General features: G+C 36.3%; 1 protein-coding gene across 1 annotated transcript in view; it reads right to left on the bottom strand.

The window, feature by feature from the left end:
* LOC148853242 (mediator of RNA polymerase II transcription subunit 33A-like) overlaps positions 1-19938 on the bottom strand; it is a 54421-nt gene extending 34483 nt beyond the window's left edge. Inside the window, exons 1-8 of the mRNA XM_088946860.1 lie at positions 19415-19938; positions 14125-14235; positions 12628-12981; positions 8117-8433; positions 7855-7946; positions 7410-7770; positions 7014-7224; positions 6820-6934 (exon numbers count right to left, since the gene is read on the bottom strand). Of these exons, the coding sequence (XP_088802986.1) occupies positions 6820-6934; positions 7014-7224; positions 7410-7770; positions 7855-7946; positions 8117-8433; positions 12628-12981; positions 14125-14235; positions 19415-19686 (1833 nt within the window). The 5' untranslated portion in view covers positions 19687-19938. The remainder of the gene's footprint in view (positions 1-6819; positions 6935-7013; positions 7225-7409; positions 7771-7854; positions 7947-8116; positions 8434-12627; positions 12982-14124; positions 14236-19414) is intronic.
* Positions 19939-25913: the final 5975 nt, after the last annotated feature.

Below are 25913 nucleotides of genomic sequence, written 5' to 3'. Positions count from 1 at the left end.
TCCCCTTTAATACACCTAAGATGGTTTCAATTTTTTTCTTTCCTTTTTCTCATCTTTGCTAGTTTATTGATTCCTTTTTCTCTCTCTTTAGTGTTTAGTTTATGAGAGTTCATTGTAAGCCAACTTCACTTTCTTTTTAGCTTCCTTTCTTATAGTTTTATATTTTTTTCCATTTTTCTCTATTTCTACATTTTTGTCGATCTTTATACCATGCTTGTTTTACCTGATCATATTTTGAACCTCTTCATTCCACCATCAAGTTTCTTTAGCACCTTTTTGGTTTCCTTTAAATTCTCCTTAAACATCAGTTGCTACTTTCTTTATGTAGTTTGGTATTTCAAGCCACATCTCGTTTGTCTTTCCATCTAAATCCCATTTTCCTTCTACTATTAACCTATCTCTAAACTAGCTAACTTTTCTCCTTTTAGATTTTCCCACCTAATTCTTCTTTTTATCAATAACAATTTCATTAATTCACCAAAGGGGTTACATAAGGAAGGCAAACACACTTATCTTCCAAGTACAATCAAGAAAACAAAAGAATAGGTAGAGACAAAAAATTACAACTTAGCCCAAAACATTGAATCCCTTTCTGCCCCTTATTTAGCTAAACCATCAGCTAGAGAATTGGCTGATCTTTTGACCCAACACATTTTAACTTCCATCTCCCACACCAGCCACTTAAATTTCTTCCTCTGATTACTATACCTCCATAAACCATTGTTGTCTGCATTCAGCCACCCTATCACCACCTCCGAATTCCCTTCAATTAAGAATTTCCCACCACTAATCTATGTTGTGTGATTAAACTTGCCCCTGGGATAACTTTGTGATCCTTACACATCATTCATTTTTGTTCTCCTAGTAAGGAAAAAGGTATATTTGACTTATATTTGGACCACTTTTAAATGTTATCAAGTGTTCATCCTTCTTTTGGAAAAATGTGCTTACAATTTCCACATCATATCTCATAAGCTACTACAAATTCCAAGATTGTATCCTTTGCTTCATTCCTCTCCTCAAACCCAAATCCTCCATGCACCATATCGTATATTGCATTTCTTTTTCCAACATGTCCATTTAAGTCTGTACCTATAAAAATCTTCTCTTCATTTAACATTTCTTAGGTTAATCTTTCTAAGTTTTCCCAAAATTCTCTTTTGATGTTTTTCTTCTTAACCCACTTAAGGTGCATAAGCACTAATTATGTTAATGATTTCTTGACCTAAAACAAGTCTAGTTAAAATTACTCTATCGCCAATTCTTTTAAAATTTACAACATATTTTAGACCCTTATTTACTATTATCGCTACTCCATTTCTATTATTTACTTTTCCAACTAGCGGGGACCTGTGCAATGCACGGGATTTATTAAGAGAAAGCTAAATAATAGAAAGGGTCATATACTAAAAACCACTTTTGCCCTTAACAAGACATGGGCAACCACTCTATTGGCTATATTTGGTAAATTTTTTTTATACAAAATAGTGTTAAAGGTATTTTTGGAATAAAATATCATGGGCCTAATGGCAAAACAAACACTCCTTAATGAAAGGTTGATTAAGTAAATAAGTTGTAAAATATATTGGATGCTTTAGTAAAATGAAAATTATAAGGTAGGTTTAAGTAAATATGTAAAACTATAAGGTGTGTAGGAATGGCAATGGGGCGAGGATCTGATTCCGACCCCGATTCTGAAATAAACCCCCATCCCCGATCCTCGACGGGGATGGGTTCCCCACGGGGACCCAAATCCCCAGTATTTTTTAAAATAAATAAAAAAAATTAAATTATAAATAATGTTTTAAATATGTTTTGATATATACCCATTCCCAACCCCGACCCCGACCGGGGATTCCTATTAATCCCTGTCCTCGCCCCCCCCCCCGCCAAAATAATACCCATCCCTAGCCCCATCGAGTCGGAGAAGTCGGGTCCCCATCAAGGATGGGGAAAATTGCCATCCCTAAAAGTGTGTTCTAATAAATGACCCTAATAGAAACACATAAAAGTATACAATTGTTTTATATTTTCAACTTTTTAAATAATTAATAATTATTAATATTTTTTATACTACTTTTAATAAATTTTTTAAAATACAAAAATAACAATAATTAATTTCAGTTAGGTTTATTTATCAAACTGATGAAACCGACCAACCCGATTAACTCGACCCAAATTGGTTGGTTTTCTAGTATTTTAGGTTGGCTTTCGTTCAAAAACTTCCCAATTTGACCAAGTTGGATTAGTTTCACTTTGGCCATTTGTAAACTGACCAAAATCGAACGACCTAACCATGGAAATATATTAATATTTTATATTTTTAATATAATATTTAATATGGAAAAGTGGGAATTTTCCCATATTTCTTAGTCTAAAATGCTTTATATCATAAATCTAATTTTTAAATTTATTTTTTAATAATTGCACTATAATTTTTAAGTTTAAATCTTTTGAACAGATTGACCAAACCAAAAAATTGAGTCAGTTTTCACAAAAGGTTAGTCGATTTCAGTTGACCAACTCCCTAACCTGACCAAGTCAATTTGGTTGGCCAAATAGCCTACGACCAAACCGAACCAACTCATGAACACTCATTATTTTAGCTAAATTAATAATCTTATCTCAAATAAATAACAATAGTTTAATCATCGATAATTATTGAAAAATTATAGCAAAAAAACACAAATATTGAAAATATATGGATAATGAAAAATACAATAATTACAGAAATTACAAACATACAATAAGTACTAAAAATATATTAACATAGTCAATAAATAGTATAATCTAAAATAATTGTTTAATCTCTAATAAATATTAATCAATAACTTATAACAAAAATACAAAAAATACAATACGTACAATAAATTAAATTTAAAATTTCAATAATAGTAATCTAATCTCCAATAATTATTGAAAGTTTTCAGTTAAATAACAAAACGAAATAAATTTATACATAATCATTGAAAATACATTTATCACAAAAGACAATAAATATTAATTTTAGTATATATAATTATATAATAAATACAAATCAAGAGTTTAAAATTATTATTAATAAATATTAATTTTTTTGAAATTTATTTTCTCAAATTATTGCTTGATATAAGTGAAATTAATTATTTACAATATTATGTAAAAATATTAAATTATTATTAATTTCAATATTTTAACTATTTATAACTTTGTTATAATTATTTTTCTACTTTTTAGAACTTTGTTAAATTTATTACTTAATTTCTTTATTTTAACTATTTAAAATCTAGTTATGTTAAATATTTTGTTATTTAAAATATTTAATTATTTAAATACGTAAATAATATGTAAAATATTTAAATTTTAGAATATTAATTATTTATTGAATTTAATTATACACAAAATCATAATTTATACTATTATTACATAATTTTATTATTAATTTTGTAATATATTAAATTATTATTAATTTCAATATTATGTTATAATTATTTTTCTACTTTGAATAATTTTTTAAATTTATTATATAATTTTGTTATTTTAACTATTTAAAATCTAGTTATGATAAATATTTAGTTATTTAAATATTTAAGTAATCTATAAAATATTTAAAATTTTTTGTTATTTGAATTTTATTTATTTAAAGCTATTACATATTATTAAATATTTAAAAAACATTTAAATTGATAATCCGAAAAAACATAATTTAAATTGTTAGTACATAATTTCATGATATATTTTGTAAAAATATAAAGTTATTTTTTTGTGTTTTTAATAAATATTTTAAAGTTATTATATAATTTTGTTAGAATATTTAAATAATTCTTAAATTTTTTAATCCAAACTTTCTTTATATAGATAAAAATAAAAAGTATGGGAGAGGATAAATAGGAATTAGAGATAATTTTGGAGAAAGTGGGGGATAGTGAGGGAGGTAGTTTAGGAGTAATTTTACGAGAAGAGATTATTTAGGTTATTGGGAAAGTGCATCTCATTGATTGTTTCAGAAATGACATGGAATTAAAAAAAATCAAAAAATCAAAAAAAGGAGAAAATTTGATGACCGCTCTGTTTTAATATATATATATATATAGCCATCAATTTCCTTATCATTTTTACCTTTCATTTAGTTTCTTCTAAGCATGCAATACATAGTTTTCGAACCGTCGTTGACCCGGACGATCGGACCGTTCAGCCCGGGAACCGTCCAAGCAACCGGTTCCGTTTTACCCCAAACCCGGTCCCTGGCAAAAAAACGTTGAAAAAGTCAATGACCCATTGACTCGGGTGGTCGAACTGTCGACCTGTCAACTCGTTCAACGGTTTTTGGCCTTTTTTATTTTTAATTTTTTTTTCTATCAAAACAGGCCGTCCATTCGAATCGGACGGTTGGACCATCAACCCAGAAACCGGTGGCCAAAATGGTTCCATTTCCGAGTCATTTTTTAAAACCATGATGCAATATTTATCCTTCTCTTTTTCATAATATCTACTAATTCCATAGTCTTTCTTGTTAGTTTTCTACGTTTCAAGTGGCTAAATGAAGTTGTGATTGTAAAATACTAAAAATATTAAAATATTTAAAAATTAACTAAAAAAGTTGCCCAAAATTCTGAAATTTTGAAAAAGTCCAACACAAACTAAAACTGAATGGAATCCAAACATTTAAAACCTAGTTGGTAACTAGCTAACAATTTGTAATTCTAAAACTAGACACAAAAGATTTTATTAAAAAGTTTGCTATATGTAGAAAACCATTCTTATAATGATATGTGAATACAGAAAAAGTGGTATAATCATCATGTAAGCCTTGCCCCTACTATATGGGGTTGGCTACAATAACCATATTTCACCATTTCATTTTGTTCAATAGCATTTTCATTGTTACATTATGAGCCCCCTAAATCATTTCTTACCACTTCAACCCATGTCCTTTTTGGCCTGCCCCTAGGCCCCTCTAGTCCCTTCAACTTGTAATAGACCATTTCACTTATTACAGGTGTTGTAGATGGTAGTCTTCTCTATACATAATCAAACTATCTAGTCTGTTTTCCTTCATTTGATTACTCTACTACTAGGTTACTTCAAATGAATTAATTTCTGATCCTATGCTTCCTAGCTTTCTCACTCATCCATATCAATATTTGCATTTTTGTCATACACATATTTTGGACATGTTTCTTGGGTACCCAGTGCCCTGCTCCATACAGCATTGCTAACCTTGCAACTGTTCCATAAAATTTTCCTTTTAGCCTAGATGGTATTCACCTATCACATAAGACTCTGGATTGCACTGCTCCAGTTTTCCTGTTTGTCTTCATCTTTATAAGGGTCAAAACTACTTCTACCCAAGTGCGGATCTCAAGGCAATATCATGAGTGATAAATGTACTCAACACCTTTACGCATTCACAAAAGAAAAGACCCGATTGATGCCTTTCACTGCACATTTGCTCTCTAAGCAATGCAAATGGAGAAGTATCTTACCATAAGATAATATCCTGTCTTTTTTTTACTAGTATTTGGGCATGGTTTCTCTCCCTCTTTGGTTGTCAGTGGAATCCCCCTGCAGATCTAGAAGGCCTATTTAGATCCTCTTTCATTGTGTTACCAATGAAAAGAGAGAGGACGTTATGGAGATGTACAAGGGATGCTATCCTTTGGAAGGTATGGAGATAAAGGAATAATAAGGTGTCCAATGACAAGAAGAGAACTAAGGAGGACCTCATTGAGAGTATTTCTGTTCAAGTGGTGCATTTAGTGAAGACAATGAAGGCTCCATGGCTGATATTTTGAGAGGTGGGTCGTGGATGGCTTACTCTTCCATCTCAAGAAGAAAATGTTCAGTACAGTGGCTACCACCTGGGAGGAATCTTATCAAGCTCAATTTTTATGGCTGCAGCCCAAGCAACCCCGGGCCTTCAGGTACAGGGTGTTCAGAGATGAAAGAGGATCTATTCTGGCCATGTTTTCTGGACTGATATGTCAAGGGAATGCTATCAATGTGGAATTGAAAACTGCTTCGTATGCACTCAGAGCTAGGAGTGTCCAACTTCACTAATTTGATTGTGAAGGTGATTCTAAAACAGTAGTGGATTGGCTAAATGGAAGAACCAAAGAACCTAAGAACCATGGCAAATATAGATAAGGTATAAGGGAGCTAAAGAGCTTGGCTAGAGGTTTGATCATCAATGTCTCTTAGGTGCCAAGGGCAGCCAATGGATTGACAACAACTGGAAACAACTGTTACAACTCTCAGACTGACTCTTAGACTGACATAACTCATAACAAACCACCTTACAGACTCCACTATTTACTTAAACATAACCTTCTTCTTCCCCACTATTAACACCATAATAGCCCAGATCAGTTAATGGTTTGACTGGGTCTTATGCCTACAATGACATGAACTGAGGCTGGAGCTATGCACGTAACACTTAAGCTAAGAATGGAGTCAATAAGTCTGAAATATTTTGAGACAGTTGTAATATCTATCAAATGTAAGGATCAGCTACCAAGTCTGTCCTAAGAACCCAAGAATAGGGCTGACAGGCAGTTTTTTGTACTATTATAATTCTTTCTTCATGGTCAATAAAATTTCAGTTATCCATAAAAAAAAATGTAGTCAAGATCATGATTTGGCAATGGATCTCTAGTTAACATATATTCAGAAAGTCATATCATGAATAAAAAGTAGTTTAAAAAAATGTAAGAGGATTCCTCAATAAACACAGTTTCATATCAAACAACTCACTAGGTCAACTAATGATCTTAATATTCAATTGGAATCAGATATCACAACCCTTGTTCAGCTAGAAGTATTGCTAAATGCTTGAGGTACCTGAATATTCCAACCACGGCTGAGAGATGCACCACATAGAATCTTTGCAGCAGCTGATCTTTCCTCCTCAGACCCATTTATTGCAATATGATACAACTTCTCGATCTCCGCTAAGCTTAAATCAGATGAAATTGGTTTTAGATAATAACATACCCTAGTCACCACTGCTACTAGCAATTAAACCACTGAAATACCTGGAAGCAGGGGTTGCAATTAGGGCATTTCTTAGGGGACCAGCTAGGTTAGCTCCATCCATGAAGGCCGACCAAGGAGATACTTGAACTGGTGATGAATCTGAAAGTGAGGTTGATGATGTAGACACATAACCAGGCCAAAAGTATGCTGAAGTGTCGATCAATTTTCTTGCAATGCAAGCTTCCACTATGAGATGAAGCATGTTTCCCCCTGCCAGAGAGTGGAAATATTAAGCCCAACTGACATAAAGAAGCCATCTGTATGTACAAAGCAGACAGTGAGCAAAACAAAGAAACAAGCAATCTATAAAACCACTCAGCACTCACTAGGTAAAGAATGCATTAAGAGTTAGTGAAATGACTAGTAGAGAAAATTAGTGATTTAAGCAAGGTCACCTGCTTTAACACAATTATCACCATGGCCACTTCCACTAAAACCATCATTCCCATTCCTGAAATTTGAAATAAAATTCGCTGCTTTTGAAGCAGCACTATTAGCTGCACTAGCAATTGATAATGGAGGAGATAACAGTCCAGAAAACTGCCCAAGAACCTTAAGGCATGCAACTAATCCTTGTCTTCTGGAAGCATAGTCAGTCCCACCCATTCCATGATTACAATTGGTCCCCATATTCCCAGATGAAGTACCTTCCCTTTCATCCTCCAAAACATGAACAATAGCCAAGGGAACAACACACAAAAGAACACAGAGGCGTGCATCAAGATGTGGAATAGGCCCTTCCAGAGGATCACGCTCCTGCAATAAAGAATATTCGAGATGGTAAATATCATAACATTTCCTTTTCAAGGAATTTTACGTAAGAGGCGTGGGTTTCTCAACTCGCTGAACAAGCCGAAGGGCTGAAACCCAGAGTGCTTGGAAGGTCTCTTGCCAGCTTGCCCGGTTAATTACTTGGAGTGTTTTGGTTAAATCTGCATTTAGATTATCAATATTATTAAAAAGGAAAATGAAAGAAAAGAATATAAGCTGTTAAAAATCCTTCATTTCTTTAATCAAGATAACAACAAACAAGATAATAGGAACATGATGGACATGAAACATAGTAGGACCAAAAGAGAATTCTTGGGGGGAGGGGAGGGACCTGTAAGTACATCAACAGCCGATGTTGCAGGGAGCTGTCTCCCATCCATTGCAGTCTCCACGTATATATCAAAAGGAACCCAACAGGCAGCCCGACCAGCTCCAAAATTGTAACTAGATGCTGAGCTACATGATCCAATATCAATCATCACTCCAAAAAGCTGGCGCTTGTTCAATTGATATTCCAAATCCAGACCCCTCTTTATGTTTGCAGAGAGCCTTACCAAAATCTGACTTGAGGATTTTATATTTGGGGACACCGATTTATGAGATTCAAGAAACTGAATCCTCTGGAGTAGGCCATTGAATTTTTCAGCCCTATTTCTCAAAAGAAATTGCCAATCAGTAACTTATTAAAATTACTTTCAAGTTACAGGGTATCATGAAACAGAAACAAAAAGAACAAAAAACTTAACTCTAACTTCCACAAGTTTGCATATGATTTAGCAATGAGGAAAGGAAGATCAACAAGAAAAAGCAAATTGATAAATAGTAACAGAAATTTACTAAATTAATATTCAACCAATAAATGAAATAACTGTTATAAACTAAAGACAATCCCAGAACTTCTTGAAGAGCCTGGTCAGATTGGTGACGAAGCTCATTTGCTTTGGCATTTCTGATTGCAGACAAGGAAGATACACAGAAACTAGAATTTGCTTTGGCATTTCTGTTGATAAACTTTGCAACTTGTTGCACACAGATCCAGTACAGGTAAAACGTTTCCAAGGGATATTGCATGAATATGGTATTTGGGGGGAAGATGACAGAAGGAAACTTTGAACCCGCAGGAAGATGTCAGAAGGAAATCAGAGTGGATGTGAAGAAATTCCTGTTCAAAGAGGTGAAGATTAGGAGACAAGAAACATTAAAGATAAGGGAAGAAAAGAGAGCGACTGTTTATCTGCTGAGAGAAGCAATAACCTGATTTAAGTGTTTTCTACACGTGGCGATCAAATTGGTGAAGATGCAAAACTGGAGGAATTTTCTGCAGAGGAATTGAAGACTTCTACAGTAGAAATGATAAACAACCTCAAAGGCTGGTTTATTATGTTGACTGCATGGTTTGGGAAATGAAGAAAACAAATGATTTGCCCCCTGATGGATAAACAAAGGGAGGGTTGGGCTGTGGTCTCTGAAACGTTACAGGGGTTCTAGTTGAGAAACGAAGATAGCATGACAACTAACCCAGTTCTTGAGGCCAGTGAAGAACTACCATCAAGGAAATGGAGGTTGACAGTGTGGCTAAGCAGAAGAACCAAGAGGAAGTTACTACCTCGATGTTTTGTAGTTCACACATGCATAAGGCCATGGTGAGAGGGTTGAAAAACTTTTTGAATTGGAGCAAAAGGTTTGTTCTGTTTGTTGAATAAGAAAATTACAAATTGGAATCGGGTTGCAGATGGAATTAAGAAAAGATTGTGACCTGAGGAACCCTGGTGTTAACTCCTTTTTAGGACAGAAAAGCATTATTGGACTTGCCCAGTATCAAGGAGGAGATTCATGCTCTCCAAATCCAAATGGAAGAGGGCTTGGTGGTCATCGGAAAATGGAATCTTGCCTCCAACATGGTTATCCTAGAAAGAGTCCCTTTGGTGAAAGTGGTAGGGCTCCCCTTCCATGTTTGGTCAGAAAAAACGTTCAAGAAGATTGCTAATCTCTGTGGGGGTATTCTTGAAGACCTGGATGCAACAAAGATTAGAGTGGTGATGTTGAAACTGCTAAGGATCAACCCTGAAACCATCCCTAGAATGGTGGAGGTTAACGTTGAAGGTGTCACCTACAAAGCCTGACTTCTGTTGTCTTTGGAAGCCAAGCTCTGGAAGGGAACTTTGGAGGAAGATGATGGTGACATGGATGCTGCTTGTACACATGGAGGTCTGGCATAGGAGGAAGGAAAACATTTCAGGAAGGTAACTCAGCCATTTCCCCTCTTGGAAGAAAATGGAAGTTGAAAGGCCCCTTGTCAATCTTTGATGGAAAGGCAAAGTCCCAGGGATGCCCATCCAAAGTCAGGTAGAAAGAATTTTGGTAGCAAAACCTTTGGCTTTACCTTGGTTGAGAATGCCATGACCCCACCCAGATAAGCCAAATCTGAAATACTGTAGAGCTCAAGGAGAAGATTTAGATGCCAATAGTGATTGGGAAGACTTGTAAGTGGAGGAGGATGTATAAGTGGACCAGCTTTTGAGCATTGGAAGTAATTCCACCAAGGCTTGTAAACTGATGGAAGACAAGTCCTTGGGGACAAAACTACTCTTTAAAAACCAGCCAATGGCTAGGTGCCTAGAAAGATACCCTAGCCAGACAAGGGAGTGAAAAACAAGAGTTGTGGTTAGATGGCTGAGGCTAGCCTACTAGTAAAAGGGGTGCTGGGCATATTGTGCATACTGATTCTTTTATTCAGTTTTAATAAAATTCTAATTTATCAATAAAAAAATGGTCAACAGACCTCTTTCCAACATCTACTTGGTCACAGCTTGAGGATCCCCTTTCACCTCCAAGGATATGCAAACCAACATAGATTTAATCTGAGACCTTGTAAAAGAAATGCTAGATCATTATTTGTAGGATTTCCATTGTCAATTGAAACTGGGCAATAATTGTAGCCCATTCTTGGGCCACTATGACTCTATTAACTTGATGAGATGCCACCATGTTTGAATTCCTTGGTTCCTTACCATGTCATCCATGCTATAAGCCTAGAACTTCTGAATTCTTCTTCAGTGCAGATCCAATGAACCATCCTGATGGTGATTAGGTCAATCAGAACTTCCAGAGGTCACTTTTTAACCTGAAAAAAAAAATCTTTGTTTCCAATACCACCAAAAGAACAACACCCTGTGAACATATCCATATGATCCTCTACCTTTATGTACTTGAAGAGATGGAAGAAGACTTGAATAACTCTCCACATTAGAAGGCCAGAACAACCAGGAACCAAACCAACCAAGAATGCTTCCACATACTAGTGGCATAAGGACAGGAGATGAGTAGATGATAAATGATCTCACTACATGCAGCCTACAAAAGAGATATATTGCTTTTATTGCTGTTTAGTTGATATTTTTATTTATTATTGTTGGTCAAATTTTATTCTTTCATTAGTGGACCTATGGGCTAAGCTACTAAGTTGCTTATTTCATCATTTAATATGCTGCCTATATGGGAGAACTGCTGCAATCTCCCCTTTAGTTATGATAGTTAATAAAAGAAATCATGGGAAAGACTAGAAACCATGATCCGTCTTCACCCTCCTGTCTCTCTTCTCTCTTCTTCTTTCTTTCTCCTCTCTTTGCTTTACATTACTTGAATCCTGTTGTGAGTTTATTTAATTTTTATTTTGCTACTAAATAACAAACTACATCAGTATCTTGGTTGAGCCAGTGTCTCCAATTATCCACTAAATATCCAAAAAAAATGATATCTCCATCAAGGAAAATCCATCCTACCCAGTGGCTCAGCATTCCAGAGAGCTGCCATCAAACCTGCAACCTACTCATCAACCAAGGGAATATGTTACGATCCATTTGTCCCATGTTGGTAGTATGGGATGCTAATGTGAGGTATCCCACATCGGTACAATGGGATGCTGTTGTGGGGTATACATGTGTTTGGGTTCCCTCCCTCTAACAGCTAGCTTTTAGGGGTGAGTTCTCCTAAGGCACATAACAGAATATGTACACCTTTCTTAGAAGGATGTCTTGGAGGGGGATCAATAATCTCTAAGAGAAAAGCTATCATCAACTATGAAAACTAACAATTTATTCTTCAAAGTTCAAACAGCATGAGGAAGCTCTGTTATTTAGAATTGAAAGTACCATAATAAGCAGAATATCAATATTCAGGACAAATGGTATAAAATTAAAGGTGCAGTATCCATCATCCAAATGAATGTAATCTATGAGAGGTTCTAATCCAAAATTAACATGATTCTTCGATCTACAGATTTCATTAGGAATGGCAACAAGGAGGGGCGGGGACAGGGAGCCACTCCCTAGTCCTATCCCCACAAAAATCTCTGTCCCCGTCCCTGCCAACAGGGACAGGGTTATCCCTGTCCCCGCTCCCATGGGGATCCCCACTCCCCACCATTTTTTATGATGTCAAATTCATTTTATTTTATCCCCATTTCATTGCAAAATTTTTTAAATAAAATAGTTACAATTTGCAATCTTATTAAAATAGATTCAAATGAAATGATTTTCCCTATTTCATTTTATCCCTATAAAATGATTTTCCCCATCCCAACAGGGGAAAATCATCCTCATCCCCACCCCATTCAAGGTGGGTGCCCATGGGGATTGAGGAAATGGGGAAATTTGCCATACCTAGATTTCATTCCTAGATGCTCTATCAGGCTTTTATTAGTTTCTGGATTCTGATTAAGTACCACTAAGTACTTGAGATTCAAATTTATCTAACAAAGGGGCAAATTTTAACAAGAGCAAAACTGAACATTATATGCTCTACACCTGAAAAGGCACTAGAAAGAGAATGGCGACCACATACATGTTCAAGTGGACAAGACGAAGTAGAACCATCACTTTTCTGTTTTCAGTCAGTTTTCCCAACACTTCCATAGACATAAAAGCATTTGTTTTCTTTAGCAGTTCACGGTGTTCCCTTCTTTTGTCATTTTGATTCCCTTTAGAATCTATATCCATGTCCTGGTGTTCTCCACCTCCAAATAAGCCACTGATTTTGCCAACTGATGCAGGTTGCAAACCCCAATCATCCATTGTGCTGTCAATTAAATTGATTATGACAGTAAATAGAAATAGCACTACTGCCTGTCCAAACTCCACTACATGAAACCCATAACTCTTTGAAAGCTCTAGGGCATCATCAACAGATATTGCAATCCTGCAAAAGAAGAAAATGCATGAGAATAACTAGGTTCAAGTGGTGATGTAATGGCATATTGCTGGGCATTTTTACATTTCCTCCAATCATCCCTTGCCTAACTTTCTGGGTACAAGAAAGGAAAAAAAAAAAAGCATTATAATGTTCTTATTTAGCATTTTTGAGTTTTATAATATCATAGGACATAGCAAGCATGCACCCTCTGTTTCAAGATTCAGAGACTACCAATATGAACTGGAGTGAATTCAGAACCAAGAACAGTTCATAGAATCATTATCACTGAGTATAGATCAGCCACTTCTGAGGCATTCATCATGATATGCATGGAAATGACAAAAGTTAAAATAAATATAAATAATCATCCATGCCTTATCCCAACTATATGGGGTCAGCTCTTAGGAAATAAATATAAATATTATCAGCATATAATGAAGTCTGGCACTAAAACATAATATTAGGGATAAAACATAAGGAGAAAAAGAGAAAATAATGCATCTAGGAAATATTAGAAGATACTTTATATATTTGAATTAAAAGCTACAAGACATCTAATTAACAGCACATAGATATGAAATTCTTCTTTTACTTGCATAATATATTATCATCAATGCTCAGTTGATTAAATATTGCTTTATTATGTGCAAGATGTAGTCATTTATATCTATAGAACCATCTAAATTCAAGGTTTTAAATTTCAATTTCATACCAGGTTTCAACCTGGCTAGAGACCAGAATTCTACTGAAAAATTGGCAAGATTACATCAGAGGACTTGACAATTATTAATATATCTATTCCTTCTGACACTTCTACAGTTATTTTCTGCTTTCCCTTTGTTGTGTTTTATCTTTCAATGTTCTAATCCTATCACTGAAGCCTCTTCCCTTTTTTTGAGAGAAGATAACTACATCTCATTAAAGAGAAACAAAACACATGAGATATTTTTCATAGATTACATTCTGTTTACAATTGTAACCTAAATGAAATCTCAAAATATTGGAAATTTCAATGGCATTTTTAATACCTTTTTAAACTCCTAAGGAAATTAAATGAAGAATATTTTACTTAAAAAGAGAAGACATTTTCTCTAGCTGGAACTTTTAACCCTCATTGATACTTGGATCAAATGAAATAAAAATGCTCACTTCTCCCTGCAGGGATTTGTTCCCACTGGAGCAAGGAACAAGGCATATCGGCTGAGAAGTTCAAGATAGAGTCTATAAGCCTCTGGTTGAGTTCGACGATGAGGAATCACCCTGACATGAAAATGAGTGACAGAGGTGAGCATCAATCATATTACTTTCCAAGCCAATTAAGAAAGAACCAGTAATCATATTTTAAAAAAAGCATGTACCTATTATTACTTTTCCAAAATGCACAACAAAGCTACAAAGTACAACAAGTCATCCTAGTACAGGAAGGAAAAAATGAGGGGTAGAAATAAGGAAGTGAAATAAAAACATAAGTTTACTTTAGCAGCCATATAAAACAGTCATCAAATGACTGGTCATGCACTGCTGTTGTCGGTATGCGTGTTTAATTATTTGGTTGGCTATCTCTTGAGGTATTTGTACTCTTACACTTCTTTATCATCAGTAATAAAAGGTGGGAAGTGAGGGGTGTGGCCTTTATTTCATTCTCCCCAATCATTTATCTTTCTACCACTTGGTTATCTTCTTCCGTTTTATATCTTCTTACAGAAAACCCTAATTTATTACTTGGTAGTATCATAGAGCTCAGTGATCTCTAAAGATGCAATTTTTTTACCACAGTTGACTGCTTACAAGTTCACAGACATCGCCATGCCATATCCATGATCCATGCAATTACTTCTCACAATATCAGAAGAAGCTTTTATTTATTTTTTATTGCACATCTTTCTTGGGAACTAATCCATATTGCTTTCATGGTTATTTGAGAAGAAAACAGTTTCCCAGGAGTTTCTGAGGAAAATCAGGAGAAAAAGGTCCAGATTGAAGAATTCTGACTGGCAATTCATCAAACATGGGGGAAAAAAGAATTCTTTGACACTCTGGTGGATGAGTCGTAGCAGGTTGGTTGGACAACTGGATTTTGATGGGAGGGATGGCAGTAAAATAGAGTTCAAGGATCCACCACAATTCCTTCAATATTGCATATGTGTTTGATTCCATTACATTGCTGTTTCAAATGATTCTTGCAAACCTTCCCATCAAAAAAAAAAAGATTCATGCAATACTTGGAAGTTTGTGATATTCTTTCTTCCTTAAGCCTGTGTAGCCAATAATTTGCCATGCTTTGAGAGCTCTGAGCATCTATTCCTCCACTGCATGTTTAGCTCTGCAGTTTGGACTCACTTCTTGAAAGCTCTGAATCTAAGTTGGTGCATGCCAGCCTCAATTAAAGCTCTGTTGGAGGAATGGCATCTACAGGGGCTGCCCAAGAAAGGAAAGATCTGCTGGTCTTCCATCCCTCTTGGCAGTTCTTTGGGCTTGTGTGGTCAGAAAGAAACAATAGGGTTTTCAAAAACAAATCTTCTACTGAAGCTGAGGCCATTAACTCGGTTATAGAGGCTATTAGAAGCTGGATGTCTATACATACTGGATTCAGAGACAATACTTCCGATTATACTTTTTGAGGATGGCCTTTTTTTTTAGGTCCTTTTTTGTACAGCTACTCATTGTACAGAGCAAGGTTTAAAATGTCGATGTCGATGGAAATGTCGCTTACCAAAATATAGGACATATGTCGGAAATGTCGAGGGGAAATATTGTAAAAATTAGAGACATTGTGGAAATATGCAAAGATATTTTGTAAAATGATAAAAGAAGCATTAATACAAATTTCTAGACTATTAACTTATTCCCAACCATTATATAAAGCTAAGAAACTAAGATCAATAACAAATTAGTAAATGACAATTTACTGATTTATTATGCATTTTGATGTTTTTACAAGGTTATCTGATATTTTCTTTTCTTATTTTTTGTTCTGATTTATTATAAATTCTAATATATTTATTTCACACTAGTAAATAGAAATACATTTATTCTGATTTTTAAATGTTAAAGTTATAATACATTATGTTTTATTATAAATTTAATAAACTGATTCTCCTTTTTGTAGTCTTAAGATTATGATAAATTCTGATTTCTTATAAAACTTAATGAATTTATTATGATTTTTAATACTAAATTTATAATAAATTATGATTTAGTATAAAATTTATTAAATTTATTCTGATTTTTTATATTAAATGTAGAATATGGTTTATTATAAAATTTAATAAACATTTTCTGATTTTAATAAATATTTTAAAAAATACTAACTAGTTAATATTTTATTACTTGAAAAATATTTTATGTTTTATATTATAAAGTAATTAATTTATTCTTTTGTTTTTATATTTTGTTAATTCTTTTTATAAATATTTTATTTGAAATATTAAATAGAAATATTAATGGAATAATCTATATTAATATACTGTATTATATTAATATAATATACTAATATATTATATTTTTAATGTACATTAGTCGACATAATGTAATTTTTATATTACCATCCATTTTCATGTCGGTGAGACTCGACATCGACATATGTCGGGCGACATTAGCAACATTTGGCGACACTTGAAACCATGGTATAGAGGACCTTTTATTAATACAATTATACTTTACCTTTTCTCAAAATATTTGCCATGCTTTGAGAGGAATGTAATATTCTTAATAAAGAGAATTGCTATTTTTTTTCAATTAATATGCATGCTGAATGGTATATAAAACTAGGGAACTAGGGAAATTTTAGTTTTTTTTATTTTATGAAATTCTTATCACCTAGGTGATTAGGCACCCCACTGTTGCCCAAAATCACCTAGATGCCTTGACAACTATAGTCACGAAGAAAGGCATGTCTATTAACAATGGTTTGATAGGATCCAACCATCTTGACTGATCTTAATCGCCTATTTAGACTATAACAAGTAGGAATCTAAAACCTAAATGGTCATGTCTTGGCTTTTTATACTCTATGCAGCCACAGATAATTAAAGGGTTCTTTTTTCCTTAGAACAGCAAAGAGGCTCAGGATGTGGCTACTGAAACTTGTCTCAACAGAGAAAAAACATAATACACATCTATCAACTACAGAAGGAGATGCCCAGTGTGTGACAGCGGATGAAATTTCTTGTTGAGTATTATTCATCCCTTCATGGTACACGGGAGGACATGATCATTTATCGAATGTTCAAACCTTAGTATAAAACTAATTGTGAGAAATTCAAAACAAATTGAGTAGATTTGAGTTTCTGACAGGACTAAACCCGAAGTATGAGTTAGCATGTCCTTAGATTATTGGCAGAGATGAACTTCCCTCTCTAAATCAAGTGTATGCTGCCAATGACCTAGTACTTGAGATGGTCACTTGGCATTACTCCAAAAATGGAGGCACAGGATCAAACCCACGGAACTGCAGGCTCTCTGTGGTGAGGTCAGTAGATTTTACATGCACCCTGCTCTGTCCCTACCCCTGAGTCCCCCTGTGCTGTGTATTATATAATACCAAAAAAAAAATCAAGTGTATGCCTACATCTAGACTGAAGAGAGTAGGAAACTTGACATGTAAGACCATCCGGTTTCCCCATTACCCAAATATTGTCTCACCTACTTCCCCCATAACCCAAAAGCACTATTTTGGGCACATTACATGAATCTAATCCCACCATTGTCTTCCATCAAGAGTCATGTTTTCTGTTAAATAATAGGTTGTATGGTCATTTCTTACGACTTCAGCCTACACTTTTTTTGTTCTCCATGCTCTTTTAGAACCTTTTACTTGCACAAAACCACTCATTGCTGCAGAATCACTGGGAATCTATTCATATGGCCTAACCCTCCCAATCAACTTTCGGCCATATTGTCACCTATTGGAGCTATTCACGAGTCTTATTGAATGTATTGATTTCTGATTCTGCCATTTTTAGTATTTCCATTCATCTGCCTCAACATCCTCATCTCATATTCTAAGCTATACTCTTTTTTTTTGTATATATATATATTTTTTTAATTGCCAAACACTTTATTTCGTATAACATTGCCGGTATTATAGTTTTCTTATAAATTTTTCCTTTTAATCTCATTTCCATATGCCAATATATGATATACCAAAGGCACTCCTCCACTTCACCCATCACTCTAATTCCATGGTCAACATTTTCTTTAATTTCTCCCTCATCATGAATGATTGAATCATGGTGACAACATAACCTAAAAACCCCAACAGATCCCGTGCCAACACACATGGATACCATCCAGCATTGCAGTTGAGAGAGTCGTATCTCTTATGAACCTGTCACATATTCATATGAGACTATAGAACGATGGTTTCTTAGGCTAAAATTTGCAAAGAATTTGTAAATCAGTAGAAGTTGAATAATTTAATATAACCAATCAGAAAATATTTGAACTGTCAGTTTCGTCATCATTGATTTATGCTTCTAGAAATTTTAGCCAATTTCTATTAATTGTTGCATAAAGATCAAGTATATCTGCTGAATTCCATTTTGAGCTATTTGGCATTTTCCCCTTCAAATTTTGACCTTTTGACACTCAAATCCACCTCCATGAACTCTTTCCCTGTAAACAGACCATGTATCAAGGCAAGATGAGTTGAAGAAACATCTCCACATGAAGGACCAGTACACAATGTTGGTCCAGCTATCTGAGGCCTTGGGAGGGGTGGCCATGGCCTGGATATGAACTAACCACTGGCACTTTTTGCACAAAGTGGCGGACTCCAACCCATGTTGTCACGCTTGTCAACCCAGCATTTTACAATTGCACCAAGCAACGGCTCCGAAGAAATATCACCACAAAAAACACTATTAAATACTGAAAGGGTAATGACTCTGGAATATGTACTTGGTCGGCTCTTGGAGACTAGAGTGAACACGCCATGCATCAAGGCAAGAATAGTCGAAGAAACATCACAACGTAAACCACTATTAAGTACTGCGTATTTGATCGCCTCTTGGGAACTAGATAACTGAGTTGACTCGGACACCTAAGAATGGATTATTCCAAATGCAAATGCTCTCTGTTTCCTCCTCTGAACATTGTGTATAAAATCAACCACCATACACGTTTTTATCCTCTCTTTCTTTTTGCTTTTCGAACAATTTGTACCAAAATCATTTAACTCGGTTGGGATGCCGTTACCACGTTTTCAGGAACTTTTTTTTTAGCTCACTACGTTTTCAGAACATTAGTTTATTAAAAAAATATCCACAAATTTAGAATCATAAATTTAAGCTGGCCGAATATAAAACTAAAAGAAATCAAGAAAAACAAGATACGAAGATAAATTAGCAAATCGAAAAGACCAAATTGAAAACAATAACAACGTGCAAAGAGATTTCGTAAGCACGTATAAGGTATACAATGGAGATGGGGTGGATACCTGGAGGTAAGGAGGGCGAGAACTTGTAGGGAAGAGAGGAGGCCGGAGGAGATAGCTTGGTCGAGAAATTTCCAGAGGTAAGGGTTGTTATTGCTGAAGCAGAGGCTAGAAACCAACACCACACCTAATTCAGGGCTGGGGAGGCTGAACCCAGCCTCTCTGACACATTTGGAGACCTCCATAGCCCATACTAAAGGTGGGTCTTTCCGTTCTTGGCAACATTTCACTGTCTCTAGCACCCGATCCTCGAAACGAGTCGTCTCGGCCACCATGGCTACTGTTGCTTCAGGTCCTTGGCATTAGCAGGCAGCTCTGTCTCGACTCGAGGAATAGAAGTATCCCGCTTTGGCCTTTGGGGAAAGATGGGACAGATAATAACGATGACTAATATTACAGACTCAACGAGGGGATCCCTCGGGCTCGGCCGCTCGGGTGGAAGAATGTGGGGAAATGCCAATGGAAGTTGAATATATTCCAATCTGATGGAAGAAAAGCCTCTATATGTGGGGGCAATCGTTGAAACTGAAAATGAGGCTGCGTTATCAAATATAAAAGCTCTATCATGGACCATGCGTACAGTGATTTGTAGAGTGGCGGTCTGTTTGATTGATTTTTTTAACTCGAGAAAATAGATCGGTTTGAATCTTATAAAGTCTGTGTGTGTGTCACTGTCAAGATCAAGAGGACACAGTGGACCAAAAGGAGTCCATCACAAGGAAATTTGCTCCCAGAAATGCCAGCGGACTCTGCTATGAACCCTATGAATCTTTGAAAGAGTATTTTAAGTTTGCTAGGGAAAACAATAGTCAGAACCCAGGAGGACATTTGCAACTTCGATGGGCTAAGCGAAGTTGGTTGGATCGTGTTATGGTCAAAATACGACAACTGCAACTTGGACGGGTGGGTTAATCGGAGTTGGGTCAATGTTGTATGTTATGTTGACACATCCCTAAGACTAGGACTTGGAGAGTACTACGTTTCATGCTACCACCATTGAAGGACGGGTTGAGTTAATTACAAGCTAGCCCTGTTTATGGGCCGGGTGGCCCGATGGGTCGGCCTGGCCCCAGACGGGCTTGAACACGCATATGGGCTCGTAGGCTTAACCTCGGGCCAAAAAGCCCAGCCCGCAATAAATTCGAGCCGGACTTGGGATTTGCCAAAATAGCCCAGCCCGAGCCCGGCCTGACCTGACCTATAACTAAACCTAAAAACCCTAGTTGAAGACCCCCTCTTTTTTTCACCTCTTTGCCTCTTTCCTTTCTTTTTCCAGCCGAACTATTCTTCTCCAGTCTCCACATCCTCCATAGTTTTCAACTTCTCATCCTCACACTCTCAGGCAGCCACACAAATGGCGAGGCGACGAACGTTCACCGGCGCAACAACTTCGGCGGTGAGTCCTCTCTCTCTCTTTCTCAGACGCGAAACTGATCACTATTAAACTTAAAATCATAGGTCGCAGGCTCCCAACTCACAGACCACAGTCACTGCGAACTCAGTTCTGGCGAACACAATCACCTGCGAACACATTCATCGGCTAACACAATCAAGCTTCGGGCTTAGGCTTGGGCTTCGGGCTTTTTATCAGGGTCGGGCTCGGGCCCAAGTTGTAGGCCCGTTGGTCGGGCCAGGCTCGAGCTCGGGCCTAACAAATTTTCATTAATGAAGAGTAAAAGCCCAGCCCGACCCGGCCCATGAACAGGTCTATTACAACCATGGTTTTCAAAACCAGACCGGACCAAACGGTCGGACCAGAAAAATCGGGAATTGGTCAGGTGATCGGTTTCATTTTTCCTCAAAACTGGATTTTCTCCAAAATCCGTTGATTTTGGTCAGCAAACCGCTGACCCAAGCAGCCAATCGTTTGAACGGTTTTGAGTTTTTTTATTTTTTTGTCAGAACGGGCGAACGGTCAGACCATTCAACCAAGTAACCAGACCCCTAACCGATTCGATCTCCGGGTCAGTTTTAAAAACCATGATTACAACACTGGGATGTCTCGACCAGCCTCTCGGGTTTCTCATGCGATTGTGGTCCTTCCATCCTAGGGATGTAGAGCATTAATTGTTGCAAGCAAGTATAGTATAATGTCGAATGTATAAGTAGGGGTGTCAATGGACCCGTTTGGGGTTGAACCCGTTCAAATCCAAATAAATTTGGATGAATTGGACAGACCAATAAAACATAGTGAATTGGACCAGTTTAGGCTTAATGGCCCAAAGTATGTATTGGATTGGATCGGACTTGGTCCATTATATATATAATCAGATTGGGTCAGATTAAACCAATATAGTCCAAAGTATTCATCAAATTGGATTGGACTTGGTCCATCTATAATGGACTCATATTGGATCGGATCAGACCAAATGGATCCACATATAAAGAGGCACAATAGATTGCTAACTAGGCTATTAGTAAGACTTGAATCCATGATCTTTTTATCTGTGTTTATTTATGGCTCTTCAGTGTATTTATTGTTTGAATACACATGTACTTTCTAAGAAAATGCAATTTCAAATACTTTAACCTTAATCATTTGCTTTCAAAACTAAGAAAATAACCATCTATCCACTACATTCAAATGCAACATCATTTGTTTTTTTTTTTTCACCCAAAACTTTACTCTCAATGGAAGGGAGGCCATTGGTTTGACCATGGTTAAACTTTTAACCTATGAATCTCTCTCTTTTCTGGTTCTATGCCATGTCCAATTCTCTAAACACTAAGAAATTCCTGGGAGCATTATTTTTAAGTAATTTCAAGCAAGAGGCATTTAGCTTCACCATGGACAAGGTGAATTTGAAGTTGAAAATGTTGGAAAAATAAGTATGTGTTGCAAGCTATGAGGATGGTACTAATCAAGTCAGTTCTCAACTTTACTCCTCCCTGTTTTACAAACATATTCAAGATGCCTAAGTCAATTTATTTGGACCTAAATGAGGTCATAAGGGATTTTTTGTGGGATGGATGGTCAAAGAAGACACTAGTTCATGGAAAGTTGGGGAAGATTCCTCAAAAGCAAGAAAACTAGTGGTCTAGTCTAGGGATAAAGAAGGCTAAAGCTTTGACATTGTTGTCTAAGGTGGTGTTTGGCATCTATGCCATTTTCTGAGAAAATGGCGCCATGTAGGCACCACATCAGAAAAAGCAATGCTCCAGAAAACAACATGTTATTTGGTACTATTTTTAGAAAAAAAAAACATTACTCCATACCACACCTTAGAAATTGGGGAAGTGCTATGAAGAAACACCAAATTCAATGTTTTCTCAGAAAATAGCCCTATTGCTGCCAACGGTGCAATGATGTGGCATCAATGTATCATCATCTTGGGCGTTGGATAATGTAGACCAATGCTGAAAACTGTCATAAAGCACTAGTATCAAACAAAACCAACGTTGTTTTCTTAGAAAATGGCATATGTGGCAACATTGATGCCAAACGAAAAAAATAGTCATTTTTTAGAAAATGGTGCAACAGACCCTCATGCATACAACACCACTTTCTCAAAAAACATCTACGAAGCAACAACATCGATGCCAAACACCTATTAAAGTAGGGTGGAGACTATTGAATGAAATTGATGCCCTTCGGGTAAGATTCTTACAAGAAAGTTACCTCAAGAGCTACAACTCTTACAACATGGTCTAAACTTCAAAGCCTCATATATGGAGAAGCATTCTTCAATGTATAAAGACCCATGGGGTTCCAAGTTTCCTAGAGTTCAGATAATCCAGTTATGTTGAAGAGTTGAAGAGAATGAAAGTGGCATCTCTAGTAGATGGTTTTCAAGGGGCACAAGACAAGAGATTAATAGAATACGAATTTGACAAAATGACAACCAATGTCATTCAACAAATTATATCCATATTATAGAATGGTCTCGTGTGGATCGGCTTGCATGACTACCTACTATAAATAAACAATTATCTATTGTTTCAACTTACTCATTGACCAAATAATGGGTTATTGCAAGATTACCAAGTTCTATAGTTCATAATGGCCCTATTTGGAAGCTCATTTAGGGTCTCAACAACTTGTGTTTATGAAGATGCTTAGTGGAAGTCATCCCCACAAGAAAAAGAATGTATAAGATATTCTCTATTGATATCTCATGCATGCTTTGTAGGAGGTGGTCAAAACTTTGGAGCATCTTTTATTTTCAATGTGAGTTTGCAAAATGCATTTAGTCGGGTTCATCTCTTACATACATTGGAGCATATTTTATTTATAACGTGAGATTGCAAAATGCATTTGGTTCGATTCATCACAACCTATGATAGATTGGCTAATCTAGTAGAAGGAAATGTTGCTTTGGGACTCCAAGGAAGAAAACATGACTATGTTTGCAGTTGCCCTTGCAATTTATTTAGAAGCATCACAATGAGATTATATTAAAAAATTGCATCTCTTGACCTAGGAAGCAACATTGGGAAGATCCAAACTCGAATATAGAACTCAAGAGAAATTTTAGGATGGAAAGTAGGACTATCAACAGATTTTCAAAAATCCATGGCCTAATAATCATATCAAAATCAAATGGGACTAATAGCATTCGATTATTAGGACCCGTTTGAAAGGGTTTTCGAGACATGGCTTTTGGCATTCCAAGTTGGACCTCATATAGGAACACCATAAGCTATGTTTGATAAAAATCCAAAAAGCCAATATGGACTTTTCCGAATTCCCAAACCATTACTCAAATATGAAGCTACTTTGAATTGTTTCTCCAAAACACCAATGTTCAACCACTACAACTCAATTAGTACAACACACCCCAAATGTAGAAGCCCTTCCAAATGGGCTCTTAATAAGATTGAATGTGTATGTACCCCCAATCTAAATCCATAAACGTCTAACTCTAGTTAAATATCTTATTAATTATAACAAAATATATTATATATGTAACACTGCTATGTGCCAAGACCATCATTAGTGATCGGAACCCTAGGGTCACAGGCAGGTTTTGGACGAATTTGTTCAACCTCTTAGGCTCGGAGTTGTGCTTCTCCACCAACTTCCACCCTCAGACAAATGGTCAGACTGAGCAGGTTAATGCCTTACTTGAGCTATACTTGAGGCACTATGTGAGTGCCAACCAAAATGATTAGGCTAAGAAGTTGGACGTAGCCCCAATTTTCATACAACTTACAAAAGCATGAGTCAAGCAACCAAAGCCCCTTTGAGCTTGCCATAGGACAACAACCAATGACACTGCAGGCGCTTGTAGTTGGCTATACAGGAAAGAGTCCAGCAGTCTACCGTGATGCCAAGAGCTGAGAGGACTAGGTAGACTTGGCTTGGGCCTACTTGGCCAAAGCCACTAGAAAGATGAAGTGGGCTGATAAAAAAAGGCAGCATGTAGAGTTCAACATTAGGGACTTGGTGTTTGTCAAACTACTCCTTCAACAGTTCAAGTCTCTAAGAAAGGTACACAAGGGATTAGTTATGATATATGAAGGACCATTCCCCATTGTCAAGAGGGTGGGCAAAGTGTCACATCAAGTCCAACTACCCTCTAGGTTGAAGATACATCATGTCTTCCATGTGAGCTACCTCAAGCCATATCACAATGACATGGAGGACTCTAGCCCAAGTAACTCAAAGAGGGCACTCACGATTGTTGTTACATCATTTGACAAAGAAGTTGAATGCATCCTAATAGATCAAACGATGAAAAGGCATGGCGTGCCACCCTACAAGGAGTACATCATCAAGTGGAAGGACTTGTTACACAGTGAAAGCAAGCTAGGAACATTCAGAAGAGCTTTGGCAATTCAAACACTTGATTCAGCACTACCATTATGAGGAAGCGACGAGGATGTCGCCATATTAGGTGGGGGAGGATGTCACAAAGTGACAAGATTGGGGCTATGTGACTTGACCCTACTATGAAGAGGGCTGATGGAAGAGGTTTCAAGAGCACTCTATAAGCTTTTAGAAGCCTAAGACACTTCAAGAGAGTTCAAGGAGATTCCAGAAGCATTTTAGAAGCCTCATGAATACCCTTGAACTTTGTACATACTTCTAGAACTATTATAGAGCATTCGTGTACCTAAGAGAACTAATATAAGTTTAGAATAAAGAAGAGACTAGAAGCAAGTCTAGAATATTCATGTTCTAGAGAAATCCTTTAAGGAGGTGGAAGTGTCTATAAAAAGGGACTCCTCCCCTCATTTGCATTCACCAAGCATCAAGTGTTGTATCCCTCTCTTGAGCAATACAAAGAGTTATTTTGAGTTCTCCATCTTTCTTTCCTTTTGTTCTGTGTCTTTGTTGCCTAAGTGTTTGCCTTAGTGTGAGGGACGAGTTGGTAAGTTACTTATTCTCAAGAGCTAAGAGAGTGCTTTAAGTAGGGAATGTTGACTTGTGGAGCGAGGGACTATTGCCCAAGTGCCACACAAGACGCTAGAGGAGTCTAGGTCCGTGGCATCTTGCTCAAATACAGCTCTTGAACAACTAAAATCTCTCTAACATCAATATCAATATTTGCTTCTAAAA

The sequence above is a fragment of the Nelumbo lutea genome, chromosome 5, assembly GCF_056320005.1.
Source record: "Nelumbo lutea isolate HS-2025 chromosome 5, American lotus-T2T, whole genome shotgun sequence".
In the NCBI taxonomy this organism is placed as follows: Eukaryota; Viridiplantae; Streptophyta; class Magnoliopsida; order Proteales; family Nelumbonaceae; genus Nelumbo; species Nelumbo lutea.
This window is presented reverse-complemented; position numbering and strand designations above follow the sequence as displayed.